General features: G+C 46.3%; 1 protein-coding gene across 3 annotated transcripts in view; it reads left to right on the forward strand.

Annotated features, from left to right (window-relative positions):
• Grhl2 (grainyhead-like transcription factor 2) overlaps window positions 1–18,895 on the forward strand; it is a 134,918-nt gene that overhangs the window by 83,851 nt on the left and 32,172 nt on the right. For all 3 annotated transcript variants that reach the window (XM_006241552.4, XM_039078802.2, NM_001134527.1), the window contains exon 9: window positions 12,925–13,083. In XM_006241552.4, the coding sequence (XP_006241614.1) occupies window positions 12,925–13,083 (159 nt within the window). The remainder of the gene's footprint in view (window positions 1–12,924; window positions 13,084–18,895) is intronic.

The following is an 18,895-nucleotide window of genomic DNA, read 5'->3' on the forward strand; positions in this document are numbered from 1 at the left end:
GCCTTTCTTTTGATAATTTTTAAAGAGAACCCTGCCAGGCAGTGGTTCTGCACACCTTTAATCCCAGCTCCTGGGAAGCAGAGGCAAGCAGGTATCTGTGAGTTTGAGGCCAGCCTTGTCAACAGAGTGAGAAGCCCTGTCTTCGAAATTAAAAATTAAAAACAAAGACTTAACTTAGCCTCTCTGCTTACCAGGGAAGAAGAAGACCTCAGTTTCATGCAGCTGTCCTCCTTGCCTGGACACTTTCCTTTAGCTAGAAAGGACTTACAGTGTCCCATCCACCCCCTTTTCATTAGATCACCAGTGAATGTCCTTCCAGTTTGCTGGGACTGGGAGAGAACCTCTCAGGCCGTCGTTTTAGATAGATTCAGGGACACAATTGTGTCAACAAACGTTTAGGATGCAATTGGAGGTGCAGGACATTTCTCTGCATCTCGGCTTCTGGTTCCCAGCATCCCAGCCCTGCAAGATTGGTAAACAGAAGGGACAATGCTACTCCAGGCTCCCCTGTTACCCATCCTCACAGAAGCAGATCACCCACTGAAACAAGGCCAACCATACTGTAATTTTCCCTTTCCAAGGAACGCAGAGTACAATTTACATGGGTCCAGGGGGGTAATGGACGCCCAGCCCTACTTCCTCAAGCTAAGCAGCTTCAACAGCTCTGCCTGCTTGGCCACACCTTCACCACACTCAGCCCCCCAACAGAGATGGTGTTCTGTTTTTAACACTTCAGTGCCCAGAGATTTCTTTATTCTTATGCCTGGAACATTTCTTGTTTGTATCATAAAAAACATTGACCAGCATGGGCATAACTACTTCTTAAGTTGCTCTGCTCTCTGTACCCGAGTGCTTGTGTGTGTGCAGACGAACGTAACACCCATGTTGTGTGTATGTGCATGTGCATGTGCACCTGTATTGGCTGGCCACAGCTATAACTTACTCATACCCATAACCAGCAGTGCCCTCTAATCCAGCAGCTCTGTGATGCATCTGGTTTTTTTTTTTTTTTTCTATCTTTACACATCTAATTCTCAACCTTCCTACCTCTTTAGCCCTCTGGTACTCTGAAATTTATTTTCACATTTATGACCATATGTTTTTCTTTTCTATTTTTTTCCTGTTATGAATAGCGGAATCTATTTCTCTTTTCTCTTTTCAAAACCGTGCAAGAGGTCCAGCATTTAGCAAACAAACAAAGCCAAGATGGAGATTAGTTTCCTCAAGGATGAAGGTACATGCAACTTAGGAAACCAAACGCATTGATAATGCAGTGGAAGTGGTGCTCCCATCTAAACGCGTACATAGGGAGCCGTTCTCTAACTCGGGGTCTTTCTATCTGCTTCAAATGATCTGCGGGCCAGTGTGATGGCTCAGTCAGAAATGGCATTTGCCAACGATGCTGATTGGCATTCTAGCTCGGCAACCTACATGGTAGAAGAGAGAACTGACTCCTGCAAGCTGTTCTCTGACCTTCACATGCATGAATTCGTGCACACATTCTCTCCATTTGTGTGTGTGTGTGTGTGTGTGTGTGAGAGAGAGAGAGAGAGAGAGAGAGAGAGAGAGAGAGAGAGAGAGAGAAGTGTGGGGGGAGGGGGAGGTACACAATAGAAACTTATCTGTAAGTTTGAATCTGTAGAAATCCATGAGGTAGTTGTAGGCATGGTATCCTGACATTTCCCCTGAGCCCTGTTTCCTTCCCTTAATAGTTTACTTTTAATCAGTTGTATCTGGTTTTGCTCTAATATCGAGAAGATGTCTTCTAAGAGCTGAGGCCATTTTTGAAGAGCAATTGTTGAGTTGGGTAGCTGACAGTGCCTAGAGGCCTTCATTCCTCTCTGAATCCATCTTTAAGAGAGACAGAAGCCAATGGGATGCTGGGGGCACTGCTTGGTGTAGAGCCTGTTCAGTAGGGCGAGTAGACAGAGTCAGAGTTCTGATCATCGAGGTCCAATGGAGCAACCTCCTTTGTCCGTGTGAAGCCCCATGTTTCTCTTTTCCCTCTGTGTGTTGGTTTTCTCTGTGAGGTGCTTCCTTCTCAGGGTGCAGCTAGTGGTGAGCAAGCCCCTCCCAGATGCTGCACAGGGGCAGGAGTAAAGGTTTCTCCTCTCTGCTCTTTAAGAGACAGCTTGGTAACAAATCAGCTCTCCGATGGCAGTGACATTTCTCTACAAGAAACAGTGAACTGGGGCGAACACAGTTATTTTCATCTTCTTGTTCATTCCCAACTTTATAGTTACTTTCAGTAAGTGAGATTATGCTAATTAAAGATTAGCTTAAATTCAGTACCTGATTGTGGTGAATCTGTCATGCCTCAGACGTGCTGCTGCTTCCCTTCCTCCTTTTTCATTTTAATTTTCATTTGTGTGCACGTGTGTGTGTGAGTGTTTGTGTATGTGTGTGTGAGAGTGTGAATGTGTGTGTGTGAGTATGTATGTGTGAGTATGTGTGCATGAGTGTTTGTGAGTGTGTGTGAGTGTGAGGGTATGTGTGTGAGTGTGTGTGAATGTGTGTGTGAGAGAGTGAGTGTGTGTGTATGTGTGAGTGCGTGTGTGTGAGTGTGTATGTGTGTGTGTGAGTGTGTATGTGTATGTGAGTGAAGCCAAAAGAGGATGTCAGTTCCCCTTGAACTGGAGTTACAGGCAGTTGTGAACCACCAGATGTGGGTGCTGGGAACCAAATCTGTGTCCTCTGGAAGAGCAGCGGACGCACTTGCCTGCTGAGCCGTGTCTCCAGCCCATCTACCTGTCTTTCCCAGTATTTCTTTTTCATGTGAAATGTCTGACGGGTGCTGCTATGGAGACCTGTGGCAGAGGCTGGCTGTGACTTCTTGATTGCCCTGCCTCCATTGCTCCGTGTGGGAATTACAGGCATGTGCAATCACATCCTGCATTATTGATGCTATGTGCCAAATACAGAACTCTAAAAAGGCAAACTTGGGGGTCTGGAGATGGCCTAATGGTTAAGAGCACTAGTTATTCTCTTTTGTAGAGGACCTGGGTTCTATTTCCAGCAATCACAACCATCTGTAATTCCAGTTTGGAGGGATCTGATGTTTTCTTCTAAACTCATAGGGTATGGGGCATTCACATAGTGCAGATACATACATATGCATACACATATATGCAAAGCATCCCTGTATATAGAGTAAAGTAAACACATCTAAAAAGTAATTTACAGAAAGTTAAACTTGGTAGTCACTAAGCACCTTCCTAGGGTATATTTCTTAAAGAACTCTTGGACACCAGAGGAGGGGGGAAGATGTGTAAATATTGGTTTTCAGGATGCACAGAGAGAACCAAAGGACTGTCTACAGGAGACAATATTTCTGAGATTCGTAGCTTTGCTGAGCCCCACCCCACAGCCCCTGTAAGTTGGAGCCTTTCCTAGGGCTCTCCTGAGGGAGTTGAGAGAAACTGCCATTTGAGCAGAGCTTGCTTACACCCCACTTTCCGTAAGTTAGTGTTTTGCCTGACTGAGCCGGTTTTAAGGTTATCTGGTGGAGAGTACTATGGGGCATCCCGTAGTCTCAAAAGCAAAGAGAACGTTGGGAGAGGCTCCTGGGAGAGGTCTCAAAAAGATTGAGTTACACAGGGCCAAGCAGGGCAAATGGCGTTTTTATGTGTTTGCCAGGGCGTGGTGTGGGTGGGGGGAGCTCTAAAAGGGAAAGGCAAACATTTGCTGGAGTCTTTGGTATTGAACTTAAACAAAGCCATGCCTTTGTTCCCCTTTTATAAGGCAAGGGCTGACAGGAAAAGCTCCGAGGCTGGAGCTAGTGCTGGTGAACAAGGACTAATCTCTGGATGGCATCTCCCTGAAGAGATCAGTTGATCTTTTTTGTTAGCGTGTGGAGTAGCCATGGTTTCTGCCCCTCATTCTTCTTATGGCTCTGTACCTAACAGCTCTGGACCATTGTGTTGTGCAGAGAATTGGATTACACACTTGGGCTTCATGACATAATGGTGTGTGCTTGTGTGTACAATGACTAATATTTGTCCAGCAATTACTATATCTCGGGCACCCTGCCTGGCCTTTATATATATATTACCCAATTATTCGTGTTTCTAAGCAGGTGACAGTCTTCATCTACTAAGGAGTGATTTAAAGTTAGCTTGTTTCCTTCAGTAACACAGCAAGTGCAGCACAGCCACACAAGCCGAGACCGTGCATGATCCTCCTGCAGTTCTGCTCCATGTAGGGAGGGTCGTCTCCACGCTCAGGGACAGTGAGACAGCCGCGTACTTGGGGCAGAACATGAGGTACAAGTTTATGGAGATTCGTGACCAGGCACAGGTCCTGTTCTCAGAGAAGTCACGACAGGCCTGGAGCTAAGACGAACTCCTAGTGGCCCTGCCTGGGATGACAGGCAGGATGCACTATGCCTGACCCTCTCTTTTCTTTTCTCTTGTCATTTCTGTATTTTTTTATTTTAAAACTTTAGATGAGAAATTAGAATAGTGTGATTAACGCCTCACAGGCTAAACTGAGGTCAGCTCATTTGTCCAGATTTTCTCTCCCCCTCCCCATCCCTCCTGTCTTGCACTTGGTCAGAGCTGTGGCATGCAGGAAGAGGAAGCCAATCCTGTGGGATCCGGGAAGGTGGGAAGGGAGGGGGTAGGTGAGGGGTGAGAAAGATGAACACATAGGATGGGGCTGGGAAGCGGGAGTTTTAATAAGGCTTCCTCGAGATCGAAGGGACTACATCTGAAAACCTGGGCCATAAAAAGCTGCTGCTGAGAAAGCCCACTTTCAGCTGAAGAAAACAGCATCAGTACCAAGTCACATTCCTGTGCACCATTGTATACAAAACCTACACAGAAAGGCTCTGATGATGGATTTGTTTATAAGTTAGAAAGCTGGAAACAGCCTGATGGGAGTACACTATGTTATATCTAAGCGTTTTGTAAAGAGACAGAACTATCATATCGGATTTCAGCACTGGGTGGGAGAGTGCGAATCAGGACCGTGTGTATTCTCTTCAGCAGCTTCCCAAACAGGGCAGAGCACAAGTTCCCACTGCACTTAACTGGGGAGCAGAGGAGGGAGGTTCAGTTTCACTTTCCCTGCCATTTGAGTTTTGTGTTGGATTCGAGCATTACAAACTTAAACTTTAAGATCTGGGGGTGTGGCCAGTTTGGAAGGCTGCTCCCTTAGCTTGTACAAAGCCCTGGCTTTGATCTCTGGTATCACACAGACCAGGAATATATGGGGCCCTGTCCAGAGAGAGGGAGAGGGAGAAGAGGAGGGGGAAGGAGGGGGGAGAGAGAGAGAGAGAGAGAGAGAGAGAGAGAGAGAGGAAGAAGAGGAAGGAGGAGGAGGAGGAAGAGGAGAGGAGGAGGAGGAGGAAGAGGAGAGGAGGAGGAGAAGGAGGAAGAGGAGGAGGAGAGGAGGAGGGAGAGGAGAGGAGGAGGAGGAGGAAGAGGAGGAGGAGAAGAGGAGGAGGAGGAGGAGGAGAGGAGGAGGAGGAGGAAGAGGAGGAGGAGAAGAGGAGGAGGAGGAGGAGGAGAGGAGGAGGAGGAGGAAGAGGAGGAGGAGGAGGAAGAGGAGGAGGAGAAGAGGAGGAGGAGGAGGAAGAGGAGGAGGAGGAGAGGAGGAGGAGGAGGAAGAGGAGGAGGAGGAGAGGAGGAGGAGGAGGAGAGGAGGAGGAGGAGAAGAGGAGGAGGAGGAGGAGAGGAGGAGGAGGAGGAAGAGGAGGAGGAGGAGAGGAGGAGGAGGAGGAAGAGGAGGAGGAGGAGAGGAGGAGGAGGAGAGGAAGAGGAGGAGGAGGAGGAGGAGGAGGAAGAGGAGGAGGAGGAGAAGGAGGAGGAAAGTAAAACCAGGAAGAATTTGCGTGAATGAATCTTTCAGTCTGCATTTACATTCTCACGGTGGGAGGTAGTCACTGCCTGAAGCAGCCAACCAACTGTTACAGTGTCTCACATCTTCCCAGTCCCAGTGTGTTGCGGAGCTCTGCATGATCTCCTTGGGTGGCAGACCTGAATGGTGCAAATGGAGACCAATGGAGGTTTCTGACCTAGATTGCTTTAAAAATAAATTTCCCTTGATTTAATGTTTGTTCAATTAATGGAATTCATAAGCTGACCCACACTGGAGTTTGCTTTACAAATTCCCCGAGGGAAAGTCTGGCTGGGGGAGAAAGTGTTTTTTGGGGAAGTGCTGGAGACCCCTGTGGTATAGTGGGAGCGACCTGACCCGCCCAGCAGTGGTCCCATGACTTTCCTCAGTAACTCACTGGCCCTCTACCTGGAGCTGTTCATTCATTCTACTTGGCCATGATCTACCCTTGGCTGCTCACTGATGGCCTTGTCACTGATTGCAGAGCTGCTGTCTCTCCATGGCCCAGGTCCCACCTCACGCTCTCTCCTGCCTTCCCCCATCAGCACCCACCCCCTCTACTCAGCTTCCTTCTTTCTTACTTCTCCTCTTCCTCTCTTATATCCCACAATTCCTACAGGTAGTCTTTCCTGTTAAGCTCTTTCCAAGTTCTTACAGCAAGTATGGTCTGGATTGTTCAACTGAATGTCCAGTTTGCTTGCTCCAAAACACTGACTAGAACTAGAAAGGAGCAGTGCTGTCCTGGGCTCATTGTTACGGGTTCTCTGTGCTTCTCCATGTAGCTCTTCCAAAGGTAAGCATGTGTGGAAAGGGAGGCGTCGATGGGTAGGCAGACAATCACGCAGAGTATGTAGTTGGTGCTTAATTTAGGTGTGCTGGCACCTCAGACCGTAGGTGTGTAGAGAAGTCTACAGACAAGCAGTCAGATGCTTCAGAGAATGCCTCTGTCAAAGCAGCTAACCCATGGTGTGATCCTGACGACGTCAGCTGCTTCTGTCGATCTTGGCTTTAGGCACCATTATGAAAGCATGATCCTGCACAGAAGGGAAAATGCATATTTGGAAAAATAATTCATGTTCTCTTAACTCATTGAATAAATATTTGCTGAGACAGACAAAGGGGCCTTCTTACGGGCCTTTTGCCCTCATGGAATAGACAGGTAATTAAACACGAAACAGCAAACGACTCATTAAATTCAAATAACATTAAGTATGTGAAGAAAACAGAAAAGAAAACCTGATAGAATGTCCCTCTGCGCAGGAAGGCCTTAACTGGTGTGTCTAAAGAGTTAGCTCTGAGCTGAAGTCTGAAAGAAGAGGGGCTGGTTCAATGTGGATCCACAAGGACAGCAGAACGTAATGACCCTGAAATGGACCAGATTTGATATACTCTTGCTTTTCTGCCTGCCTCAATTTGACGTTCCATCTACACTCAAGTGCAATCTTACTGAAGGGGAAGAAAAATGAGGAGAAAAAAAAAAAGCAAGGAAGATGTCTAAAGGGCCTCAGTAAGAAGCAAGAACTAACTTCAGCCCCTGGGACACAGAGGCAGGAGGATCTCTGTTAGTTCAAGTCAGTTTGTCTACATAGTGAGATCCTGGATACCTAGACCAACATGGTGAGACTCTGTCTTGGAAAGGAGGAGGAGAAGGAAGAGGAAGAAAAGAAGGAGGAGGGGGGTGAAAGAGGAGGGGAAAGGAAGAGGAAGAGGAGAGGGAGAAGAGGATGAGGAAGAGGAGGAGGCAGCAGCAACAGCAAAAACAGAAGAGGGGAGAGGGATTGACCTCACCACACTTAAGTATTTATACACCGTTTTTGAAGGGAGAAGGAGTGGGTTCTGGTGTTAAGCTTACTTCTCAGTGCATATTCTACCTGTGATTTTGGGGCTAATGCTTTAGATGACTTCTTTAGGATCTGGAGTGTTAGAAATACACAATATATATATAGCCTTTAGCCGAAAGATAGTACTAATATAAAATTCAATTTTTATGAAGTCAAATAAGTCCATGACATTGAATCATGGATATGAGGATTTGGTTTTAAATCTCAAATTGCTTTCTAAATTAATTAAAGGTAGGTCAATTGTTTTTCCTGGAAAGCCCAAGAAACACATTGGAAGTGAACCATGAGATCCGGGTTTCGTTCTATAGCTCACTGGTGTGTGTGCATTTTGACAGCCCTTCCTATTTACCTGGCGAACAGCTCAAGTTGAAACCTCAGCAAAGTCACGTTTGTGTTAGAAGCCACAAACCAGGAATTGTCATTCACTTGTAACAGAGGATTTTCTTTTTTTAAAAACTCTTGTGCATTGGACAGCTCTTTCTGGAAACAGTACTAGGCACACTAAGAAATTATCTGATTTGCTGTGAGCACATGGAGGAAATTGAAATGTTGTCTATTATCTGCTTGAACGCACACAATTTAATTAGTTTTCCAGAAGAAGGAAAGGGGGGCTTCTAGAATTAGAAGAATACACCTGAGGTTTGGAGAGTGTGGAAGCAGAGGCCTCACAATTGTTGGGCGTATAACTCAGAGACAGAGCGGTTATTTACCTGACCCATCTGTTCTTTGCATAGTCCTACTGAAGTCAGAAAGCCCGTTCTGTGCCTGTCATGTGGATGGATGGTCAGTGGGTGAAATCATTCCAGTCCTCATACCTCTCTAACACATTACACCCAGGTCCATGTAGAAAAACTTCCAAACAAATTGCTCCCTTGTTTGCCTGCTTCCATAGGAGCTGGGACTCGTTTGCAACAAGAAACAAATGAATGCTTATCAGCTCTGAGGCCAAGGTTTTAGTTAACGGCCTTCAGTGCCTCCCCACCCTGCACTGGTTAAAGTTCAACCATTTGGATTTGGAGCGTGGCACAGCCATGACTGATGCCATCAGACCCTGAAACTCTGCTTCCCAAGGGCTTAGTCAGCAGCAGCAGGAAGCCGGGCTGAGCATCCTGCCTGCCTGCCTGCCATGCTCATCTGGGAGGTGCAGACCCAGAAAGAGGACTCCTGTGGTTTACCTTTTATGGGATTAGGATGCCACCCTGGGCCTTCTGTGGAGACCTTTTCTCTTTTAAGAGCATTGAATCTAAATATCTCCAGATGGAACTCAATTGGCTTTTAGGAACTTTGTGTCCTGGGTGACTGACTTTTATAGCTGTTCCAAGGACGGTTGAGTCTATTTATTGTAGCACACTGCCAGTGAGTGTCTGTTACCTCACTGGCTTTAGATGACTAGGCGACTTAACTGGTCCTTGTCATGATCTGTTGCTCTAGCTCCCTTAGGTCAGACTTAGAGCTGACAGACCATAATTAGCATTTCTTCCTACCCATCAAATAGACCCACACTGAATGATGGGCATGCAAATCAGTGAGTTAGCCATGAAGCTCAGTCATGTAGGGCATATACCTCAGAACTCTGACTTTTCACCAGGCAGGCCTTTGGATGGGGGTGGAGGCAGCCAAGATTGTGGTCCTCATGGAATATGGGGAATATCTCTGAGAAATGCATGGCCAGGATTAGGGACAACCACACAGTTCGGCAGAGTGAACATTTAATTTGCTGATACAAAACTGTGTTCTGGCCAAGACCATCCCATTGCCAGCAATAAAAAAAAAAGTCAAGTGTTCCCAGAAAAGGACACCTCCTTCCTGACCTTCAGATCAGTGGTCAATGAAGCTATTGTCATCTTTAAGACACCACAGGTTTCTCTCCCCCACCTCACCCCTGCCTCCCAAGTTTGCAGGGCCCAGAGCTTATATATTTGTGCTACTATGGCCTCAGGAAACCTGAAACATTTGAAGATATCGGCTGCTTGGATGAGCGTTAAATACAATTTCTCTGTCATTTAGGGACTCTCCGAGGCTGGAGGTAGCATTTTTCTGTTACTGTGACAAAGTGTCTCTACACTGCAGGTTTGGTAAATGCATTCGCTTGCTGTAGACTTTGTTAGCAGCCCTCCCCACTCAGACTTTCACAACTTCAGCGGATCTCATCCCCCACCCCATACCCACCTTGCTCCAGAGGCTCTGTGGCTTGTATTTCACTGGCATCCTTCAGGCTGAGGACTTTGTGCTGTGCTCCTCAGGCCTCTCTCCTCACACCTTGGATTTGACCACTGTATGACGGTCATCGACGAGAACTTGTATCTGTCTTGAATTGTTAGCTCTATGAGGTAGACTTGGTTTTTTTCTTATTTCTAATGTCTAACACCATTTGATCCATCGTGGGCTTCTGTGGATACCTTTAGACTGAATAAATGAAGGAAAGGAGTGAATGAGTGAATGGGTATATATATTTAAAGGCATCTTGGGTTGTATATTTAAAATACACAACATGATATTGCAGGGTATGTATAAAGAGTGAGGTAGGGAAATTAAAGCATGCTTTACCTTACACATTTCTTTCCCTTTTGGTATGTGCGTGCATGCGCATGTGTGTGTACCTATGCTTGTGTCTGGGTAAAAAGGAGCTTCTTGTTGGGCATGGGGGATCATGGCTACAATTCCAGCTCTAGAAAGGCTTCATCAGGTGAAGCACCACAAGTTTAATACCAGCCTGGTCAAATAATGAATTCCAAGTTCCCAGCAACCTTGGGCTACAGAGAAGGACCCTGCCTCAAAGCCAAACAAACAAACTAGAACATTTTGTATTTAACGAGAATCTGGTGTCTCTCAAAGCACCTGCACATTATCTCATTTGGAGGGAGACCTTTAGTATTTGTTTTCTGGTGGTGGCTGGAATGGTGCAGACGGTGGCACAGCGGGCAGAGTTGTTGTAATTAGCACATCATTGAAACTTGTCACCTGTCCTGGACAGTTGATGGGTGTCTCGCTAATGCAGCTAAAATTACCAGGAGGAGCTCACAGAAACAAAGATATGTGGTAAAGCACTGGCGATTAGATGCCTGGTGGTGTAAATTACCGAAAGACTGCAGGACTTCAAACAGATCAGCCCGGGACTTAGAAAGAGCTCTGCAGCCTCTCTTCCTGCAGGGCAACCCTCGCAGGGGTGCAAAAGCTCTAGGTTCTGACACCCATTAAAAGCCCAGGGGACAAAACGTTTGAAAAGTTGTATTATACATGATAACATATGTCCTGGTTTCCCCGTTACCTACCACTTCTTGTCAGTGTTGTCTCATTCCTGTGAGAATCACCATTGAACCTTTGTGTCTCGGTGACCAGAACACGTGATTAAAACACAGTAATGAAAGAAAGGTGTTTCGTTTTCCTTTCTTTGCCCAGAGTTTCGGAAGGTCTCGGTCCACTGTGGATGGGAGGCATCACAGCAGGAGCGTGTGGCAGGGGCTGTTCACATCACGGCGGGAGCATGCTGTGGCCTTCTAAGGCCCAGAGACCTCGTTCCCAGCCAGGCCAACCCCTGAAGGCCACACAGTCTCAATCGGCACTCACTCAAGTCTCTGGGCGATGCGCATCCAGACATGGCATCTCTTGAGTGGGACCATCGGGGTCACTTTACCTCATGCCCTTCCATCCTCTGTCTCTACCAGGTTTTTACAATAAAACTCGTTTCGGCTTTTCCGTTAGTCAACTAGAACCCTTGGAATGTCTGCCCTATTGGGATGATGGCATTTCTAGTGTAGGTTTTTTGGTTTTGATTTTATTTGTTTTGGTTTTGTGCTTGAAGGTTTTTAAAAAAATTTTTTTTCTATTGTGCTTCTCGATGCCACATGCTATATGATGAGAATTTTGTCTGTCCCCTCCAAGTCCTCCCACTGGGCATAGTCTTGCTACATTTTCCAGGTTGCACGCAGCCCCATGATCCTCCTCACCTCTGATTGCTGGGATCACAGGTGGTGCCACTACTTCCGTTAATAGGAGGAGGTGGACCCTGCTGCTTAATCCCTCCTGAGTCATTTCTTGCCTTTGTTCTCACTGTTTTATAGGTTGTTTTTTTTTTTTTCTTTTCCCAGAGCTGAGGACTGAACCCAGGGCCTTGTGCTTGCTAGGCAAGTGCTCTACCACTGAGCTAAATCCCCAACCCCTTCTCACTGTTTTATAACTTGGATAAACTCGTATTTAGATTTTCTTCTGTAGCAAGAGGGATGGCAGGTTCTTCAGTGTGAACATTTGAACGCAGAAGGGACTGAGTGACTTGCGTAAGGTCCCTTAGCTGTTTACTGCTGGAGTAGAGGCTGAAGTCAGGGCCTTTGACCTGCAATCTAGTGGTCTTTCTACAAGTTTAGTCAGTGGTCTCTTTATGCAGTGCTCAGTGAGTGTCCTTTGCTAGACACTGCATTAGTGGCCAGTAATATTAAATAATACGAAATCATTCCAGACATCATGCCTCCCCGTCAAGGAAGAGAGTTTTGCACAGGGGTTGGGGATTTAGCTCAGTGGTAGAGCGCTTGCCTAGCAAGCGCAAGGCCCTGGGTTCAGTCCCCAGCTCCGAAAAAAAGAAATGAAAGCTTTGCACAAACATAACTGGGTTTCCACGCTATTGTATTGAAAAGGAAATTTTTATCTTTTTTTTTTTTTTTACCTTGAAGGTCAGAGCTTAAAGAAAGCTATAACTATTAGAAGTGACAACTTTTAAAATTATTTATTAATTACATTTATGTGTGTGTTCCTGGGTGTATATACGTGTACCATAGACATGTGTACTACAGGAGCCTATGGAGGCCCTGCATCCCCTGGAACTTGAGTGACAACAGTTGTGACCCACCATGTGGGGCCTGGCAATCAAGCCCTAGTCCTGCAAGAGGAGCAAATGATCTTAAACTTCTGAGCTATTTCTCTAGCTCAGAAGTGACAATTTTGATATATATTGAGGAACTAATGTTTTACTAACCTCATTTATGATTAAGAGAGTAAGACTCTGCTGGTATACTTTCTAGGAGGTCATTAAATTGTCTATTTTAAGGTCATATATGAAAGCGAATTGTTTACAAGTTTGCAGCCATGTGATGTGTTTTGTGCGCCTGGCTGCTTCCTGTGGAAGAGCACTGGGTATTGTCAGTTGTCCTTACAGGTCCTTGAGGGGCTTGGACTTTGTGTGCCTGCCCACATCTCTCCTTGGGAGTTGTCTATAAGGCGGTTGTGAGCTTACCAGCTTCTCTCCCTCCTTCAGATCTTCATCACCGTGAACTGCTTGAGTACAGATTTCTCCTCCCAGAAGGGTGTGAAAGGACTTCCTCTGATGATTCAGATCGACACGTACAGCTATAACAACCGCAGCAATAAACCCATCCACAGAGCGTACTGCCAGATCAAGGTCTTCTGCGACAAGGTGAGCCAGCACGACAGTCTGTCAGGAAGGGCTGTTATGATGATCTTAACGAATCTGTTATGATCTCCTTAATGGCTGTCCTCCCTTGTCACGTTTCCTTGTCTAGCGTTGTCTAAAGAGTCGTTTACCCATCATGTGGAAGTGGAAGCTTTTCATCCAAGTCCTGGTGTGTGTTGGGGAATCACCCATCCGATGCCCTTTGTTCTGGCTTTTGTTTTCTTTCTTGCCAGTTTTACTATTAATGTAATGACTGGCATTGCTCTAGGGCTTAGTTCTCTCAGGTTGCTAAAACAAAATACCCCAGGCTAGGTGGTGTGAACATTAGAAACTTACTTACAGTTCTGGGGGTTAAAAACCTATGCTCAATGAGTTCAGTCCCTGGGACGGTCATCTTCTTGGTCTTGCCCTTAGCCATCTTACTCCCTTGTCCTCACATGGGAGAGAAAGAGATTAGCTCTCTGTGTGTCTTTTCCTAAGCACACCATCATCGTCAGGGATAAGCCTCGTGACCTCACCAGATAAGCCACTTCAGCACACGGGGGTAAAGAAGGAGCTTTAGTTTGTCGCATGCTGTGTGTCATACTGTGGTGAATATGCAGCTGAAATGGCGGATCTAGACTTTCATTGGGTGTAGATATTATTCTAGAATATATCACAGTCATCTTTGCCATTTGATGTATGGCATGAGGCCTCAACTAAAACTTTTGGGAATAGAAATCACACCTAGAGAATACGTTCACTACTTACACACTCAGCACACAGTGCTCTCATGTCCATTGTTGCTACCATAAACAAGAGAGACTGGTTAAAATAAGACCTTTTAAGGCCTGCAGGTCAGGTACGAGTGATTGTCCCCAGGGTGAGGATGAGTGTGGTGTTGCATTGACCGTTTGAAGACTGGTGTGATATCAGCCTCTGTGAGGGAAAGTACGGAGCCACTGTACTGAAGAGCGACTGCCGGAGGCACTCATGGGAAAGCAGAGTAGGGCTTTCTGAGGACAGAGAGGGATGAGGCTGAGAGCTCTGATTCTGAAGACCCCAGCTGGCCGCTGTGGGCAAACAGACTGAATATGGTGTTGTTTTCTGTGAGAAGTTACCAAGAGGGTCCAGGGAAAAACCCTCTTTTGAGAAAAAATGGTGAGAGCAAAACCAGCTGTTGGAAAGGGCAAACAGGTGGCCAGGAAGGAGAAGCTCAAAAGAAAATGAAAATTTGGTGGGAAGAGACACTCACTCTCCTTGTTTGTTTGTTTGTTTGTTTGTTTGTTATTTGACATAGCTGGAGTTTTCTGGGAAGAGAAATCCCAACCAAGAAAACCACTACAGTAGTGCAAGTAGCCTGTGTGCAGGTCTGTGGAGCACTGCCTTGATTGACGGTTGATGTGGGAGAGCCCAGCTTCCTGGGGTGGGCTATCCCCTGGGCAGGGCTAGCCCCTGGGCAGGAGCTCCTGGGGTGTATAAGAAAGCAAACTGAGTGAGCTGTGGGGAACAAGTCAGCAAGGAAGGTTCCTTTGTAGGCTGTGATACAGTTCTTGCTTCCAGGTTCCTTCCTGCCTTGAGTTTCTGTCCCCCAGAGATGGCCTGTACACGGAAGGTGACATAAGCCCCGTCCTCTCCAGGTTGCTTATGGCCATGGTCTTTATCATAACAAAGAAAGCAAACGAACTTATACACGGAGTAGGCAATATTAGAAGATGAGTGAGTAGGGGCTAGCCCAGTGCTGAAGAGCACTTGCTACTCTTACAAAATCCTCAGAGGAGTAGGGGCTAGCCCAGCGCTAAAGAGCACTTGCAAAGGCCTCAGATTCAATTTCCAGCAACCATGGTAGTTTTACAACCGTTGGTAATTCCAGTTCCAGGATTTTGGTACTCTCTTCTGGCCTCGGCAGGCACATACTACACACATGCAGACAAAACGTACATGAAATAGAATGAATAAATCTTAAAACAACAACAAAAGAATTTGCTTTTATATTCATTTGTGAATATGAGAAGAGGACGCATAAGAGTCAGAAATCCAAAGGAACTGTCCTGTCTTATGTCATCTGAAACTGACTCAGAAAATAGTCACCCCCCAAAAAACCCATTTCACTAAAAAGTGAGGTTAAGGTTAGACCGACTCCCCATGGGCAATGAATGAGCACACAAAGCTGTCACCACCCTGCAGGTGAGAAATAGCCCACCCTCAAGGGGAGTCAGTGAGTCAGACAACAGGAGCTGAATCAACAGGGACCTGAAAAGATACACCCGAGAATCGAAACGCGCAGGAACTCAGGGAAGAGCTAGAAATGAAAACTGAATTATTTCACAAGACTACACTAGAAGCAACCATGCTCAACAATGGGTCAGGTAAAGTCATAAGAAGGTACAGTTGGGAAAGAGCACTTCATGGAAGGAAGTTATGCAGGAGAAGACCAAAAACATCAGAGGACAGAACTAAAGCCAATCCAGGACTCACAGACCAATGGTCACTGGGAAGAACAAAACAACAAATAAAACAACAGCAGCAACAACAGCAAACCCCAAGCATCGGAATGGAGCGAGTGTGACAGATGCCGCGGCAGAGCATCCCATGAGGGTGCTGACCGCACGCTGGAGAGGGAAACCGGTCCGGCTAACGATGTGAAGTGACAGCCAACAGCCTTTTGTCTCAGCTCTTGGGAGCAGAGGCAAGCAAACCTCTGTGAGCCTGAGGCTAGCCTGATCTACATCAGGACAGCCAGGAGTACAGAGTGAGAAGCTATCTCAGGGGGAGAAAGGAAAGAAGGAAGGAAGGGAGGGAGGGAGGGAGGGAGGGAGGGAGGGAGGGAGGGAGGGAGGGAGGGAAGAATAACTTTTGAACTTTGAAAAGACAGAAAACTATTCTCCAACAATTGGAGGCAGTAGGGAGATTTTTTATCATCAAATTTTTCAACGGTAACTGAACCAGGAGAAAACAGTTGCCTGAATATAATAAAGTAAACGTGGCCAAGAATTTTTAATTCCTAGCTAAATTAACTCCAGTGTAAAGAATAGAGAAAATCACAAACTTCAAATAAAACGTATACAGCAAGTAACAGCCCAAGTGCTGTGACTACTCCTTTGGAAACACAGTAGAGAATTCACTTTAGACTCGGAATGTAAACTCACAGGTGATCACAAACTTATCTATAAATCTGACTGAGATGGGAGAGCGTGTGGCCGTGCGGCCTGCCAGTGTGGCCTAGGATGACTATTGAGAAGCTCAGTGAATGCTGGAGATGGCTCACTGGGTAAGAGTGCTTTTAATGTAAGCAGGAGGACCTGAATTTACAGCCTCAGCACCACGTAAGAATCTGGCATACAACATGTTCCTGTAACCTCGGTGTTGTTTCAGAGCCATGTGGGTTCCCAGAAATCCCCGACCAGCCACTGTAGCTTAAATGACAAGCTTCTGGCTCAGTCAGAGGCCCTGTCCCAAGGCAGTAGGTCCCAGCGTAAAAGACGAGAACATTCTGTGTGCTTCTCTGGCCTAGGCATGCACTGCGGTACAGATGCACATATCACTGATACACACCAAGTTAGGTAACAAAGATGGAATTATCTCACTGGGTGCTTTATAGGTGTGGACTGGTGACGAAGGAAAGGAGGCCAGCAGCCAACTCATGGCTGCCCCACACTCTTAAAGGCACAGCAGTCTGTTGCATTGCAATTCCTGTTTTAGCAATGAAGTAGCCAGGGGAAAATGGGTCCCTGTGAGCCCAGAGCACTGACACCAGAGAGGAAATGAGTAAGAGAGAGGAAGACACAGCCACAGAGTTGAGCAGGGATGTAGGTACAGCCATACTGCCCCAGACCTCAGAGACACTGAGGTAGCCGCCAGAGCCCAGAGGCCAACTGAGTCAGTGTACACAGTGAATGCATACATACACGTAGGTCAGAAGGCACAAGGCGCGTGGCTGGACTCACACAGCAGACATAGGTCTGCTCCAGAGCAGACTCCTTGAATGATTAACTTTATACACAGAATATACAGAATGTCAGAATGACAACGGGTCATTCAAAAAACCCAAAACTAAACCAACAAGCAAACACCCAGAATTTCAGAAGAGATGTCGAGTTCTGGTTGTGAGCCTACGTCCCAGAGTCTTTAAGAAGATATTTGTTTGCCAGTTTAAAAGCAGAGATTTTCACTCAGTTATTTGGGAAGGGGAGAGTGTATATTCCCTATCAGCCTCAAAGCTTTATTTTCTGAAGTCATGTGACGCAGGGCCTTCAGGAAGAACTTTTACTTGTGTGGAGATGTTTGTAACACTGAAACCCAGAAGCTATGTCACAGCTAATAGCTCCCGTTTTACATGCCCTAAGTCACTGAAAGATGGTGTGTAAATGGTTGGCATTTGTTCCACACGGCTGGTGATAGTGTTCCTGGTGGGTTTCTAGTATCCCAGTGTTAAGGACTGGGGATGCCGAGGAACTTGGGGATGCAAAGGATCATGTGACCGGGCAGAGGGTTAACTGCAATAGCTTCAGCTGTAGAAAATCTGTGCTCTTCGATGAAATAGTCTTCTTCCGTACGTAGAAGTAATGTTTTCTAGAAGTTTTGGCCAAAAATATTCCTAGGAAATAAAATAATCTTGGTGGAGGGGCATCTCTCTGTCTTTACTGAGTGCTTAATGCTTCTTTGTATCTTACTGAAGTCAGCTTTAGTTTAGAAATGAGAGTGAATGTCCCCAAGAGAGTATGTTGTGTCTTTTTCCTGAATACTATACTCCACATAATTATCTATCTATCTATCTATCCATCCATCCATCCATATATCCATCCATCCATACATCCATCCATACATCCATCTACCTACCTACCTACCTACCTACCTACCTACCTACCTACCTACCTATATTTGAGAACACTGTAGCCCTCCATAGACTCACCAGAAGAGGGCATCGGATCCCATCACAGATGGTTGTGAGCCACCATGTGGTTGCTGGGAATTGAGCTCAGGAGCTCTAGAAGAGCAGTCAGTGCTCTTAACCACTGAGCCATCTCTCCAGCCCCAATTCTCGTTCTCTCTCTCTCTCTCTCTCTCTCTCTCTCTCTCTCTCTCTCTCTCTCCTCTCTTCCCTCCCTTCTTTCTTTCATTCTTTTTAGGTAGATTTCATTCACTTTATTTTCCTTGTATAAAAACTGTGATATGTGGTAGCCACAGCTGGAGCCTGGGTCCTCTGAACAGAACCTCTGGTATGTGCTTTCACAAGATGGTTAATGAATTCCTGTTCTTCCAGAGGTCCCAGGGGTGAGTGTCTGGAGATGATGGATGGCATCAGAGATGGCCTTGATGAAGTTGCCCAGGGTGGCAGCACAGCCTCTGGCCTATGTGTAGTGGCCATCAATGCTGGCCGTACATAGCAGTTTTCTGGACACAGGAGCAGAAACAATGCTGTTGCCCAGTGGGGTTAGGGGTGAGGTACATCAGAAAAGAATCACAGGGGTCTGTCACCTTGCATGGAGTCTTCTCCCCCTTGTAGTCACTCCTCACAGTGACAATAGAAAGCTGGGCCAGGATGATACACCCTTAGTATTGGCTACATCCTTGGACCACTTAATACACAATCCAACATCGCCATTGAAGGTTCCAATAGCAACCAAAGCCTTGAACCTGGTCCTCATAGCAGCTTCTATGCTGGCATGATCTCCAGAACTTCATCCTTTAGGGGTGCTCCCAGGAGCCTTTAGGGGTGCTCCCAGGAAAAGGTTGATAGACTAGGATTCCTTAATGGACAGAGAGAACTGGTGGAGCTCCTTCAGGAACTTGATCATCTAGTCTTCAACAGGTGGTTCAGTTTGGTGACAGGGAT

This window comes from Rattus norvegicus, chromosome 7, assembly GCF_036323735.1.
Source record: "Rattus norvegicus strain BN/NHsdMcwi chromosome 7, GRCr8, whole genome shotgun sequence".
NCBI classification, from domain to species: domain Eukaryota; kingdom Metazoa; phylum Chordata; class Mammalia; order Rodentia; family Muridae; genus Rattus; species Rattus norvegicus.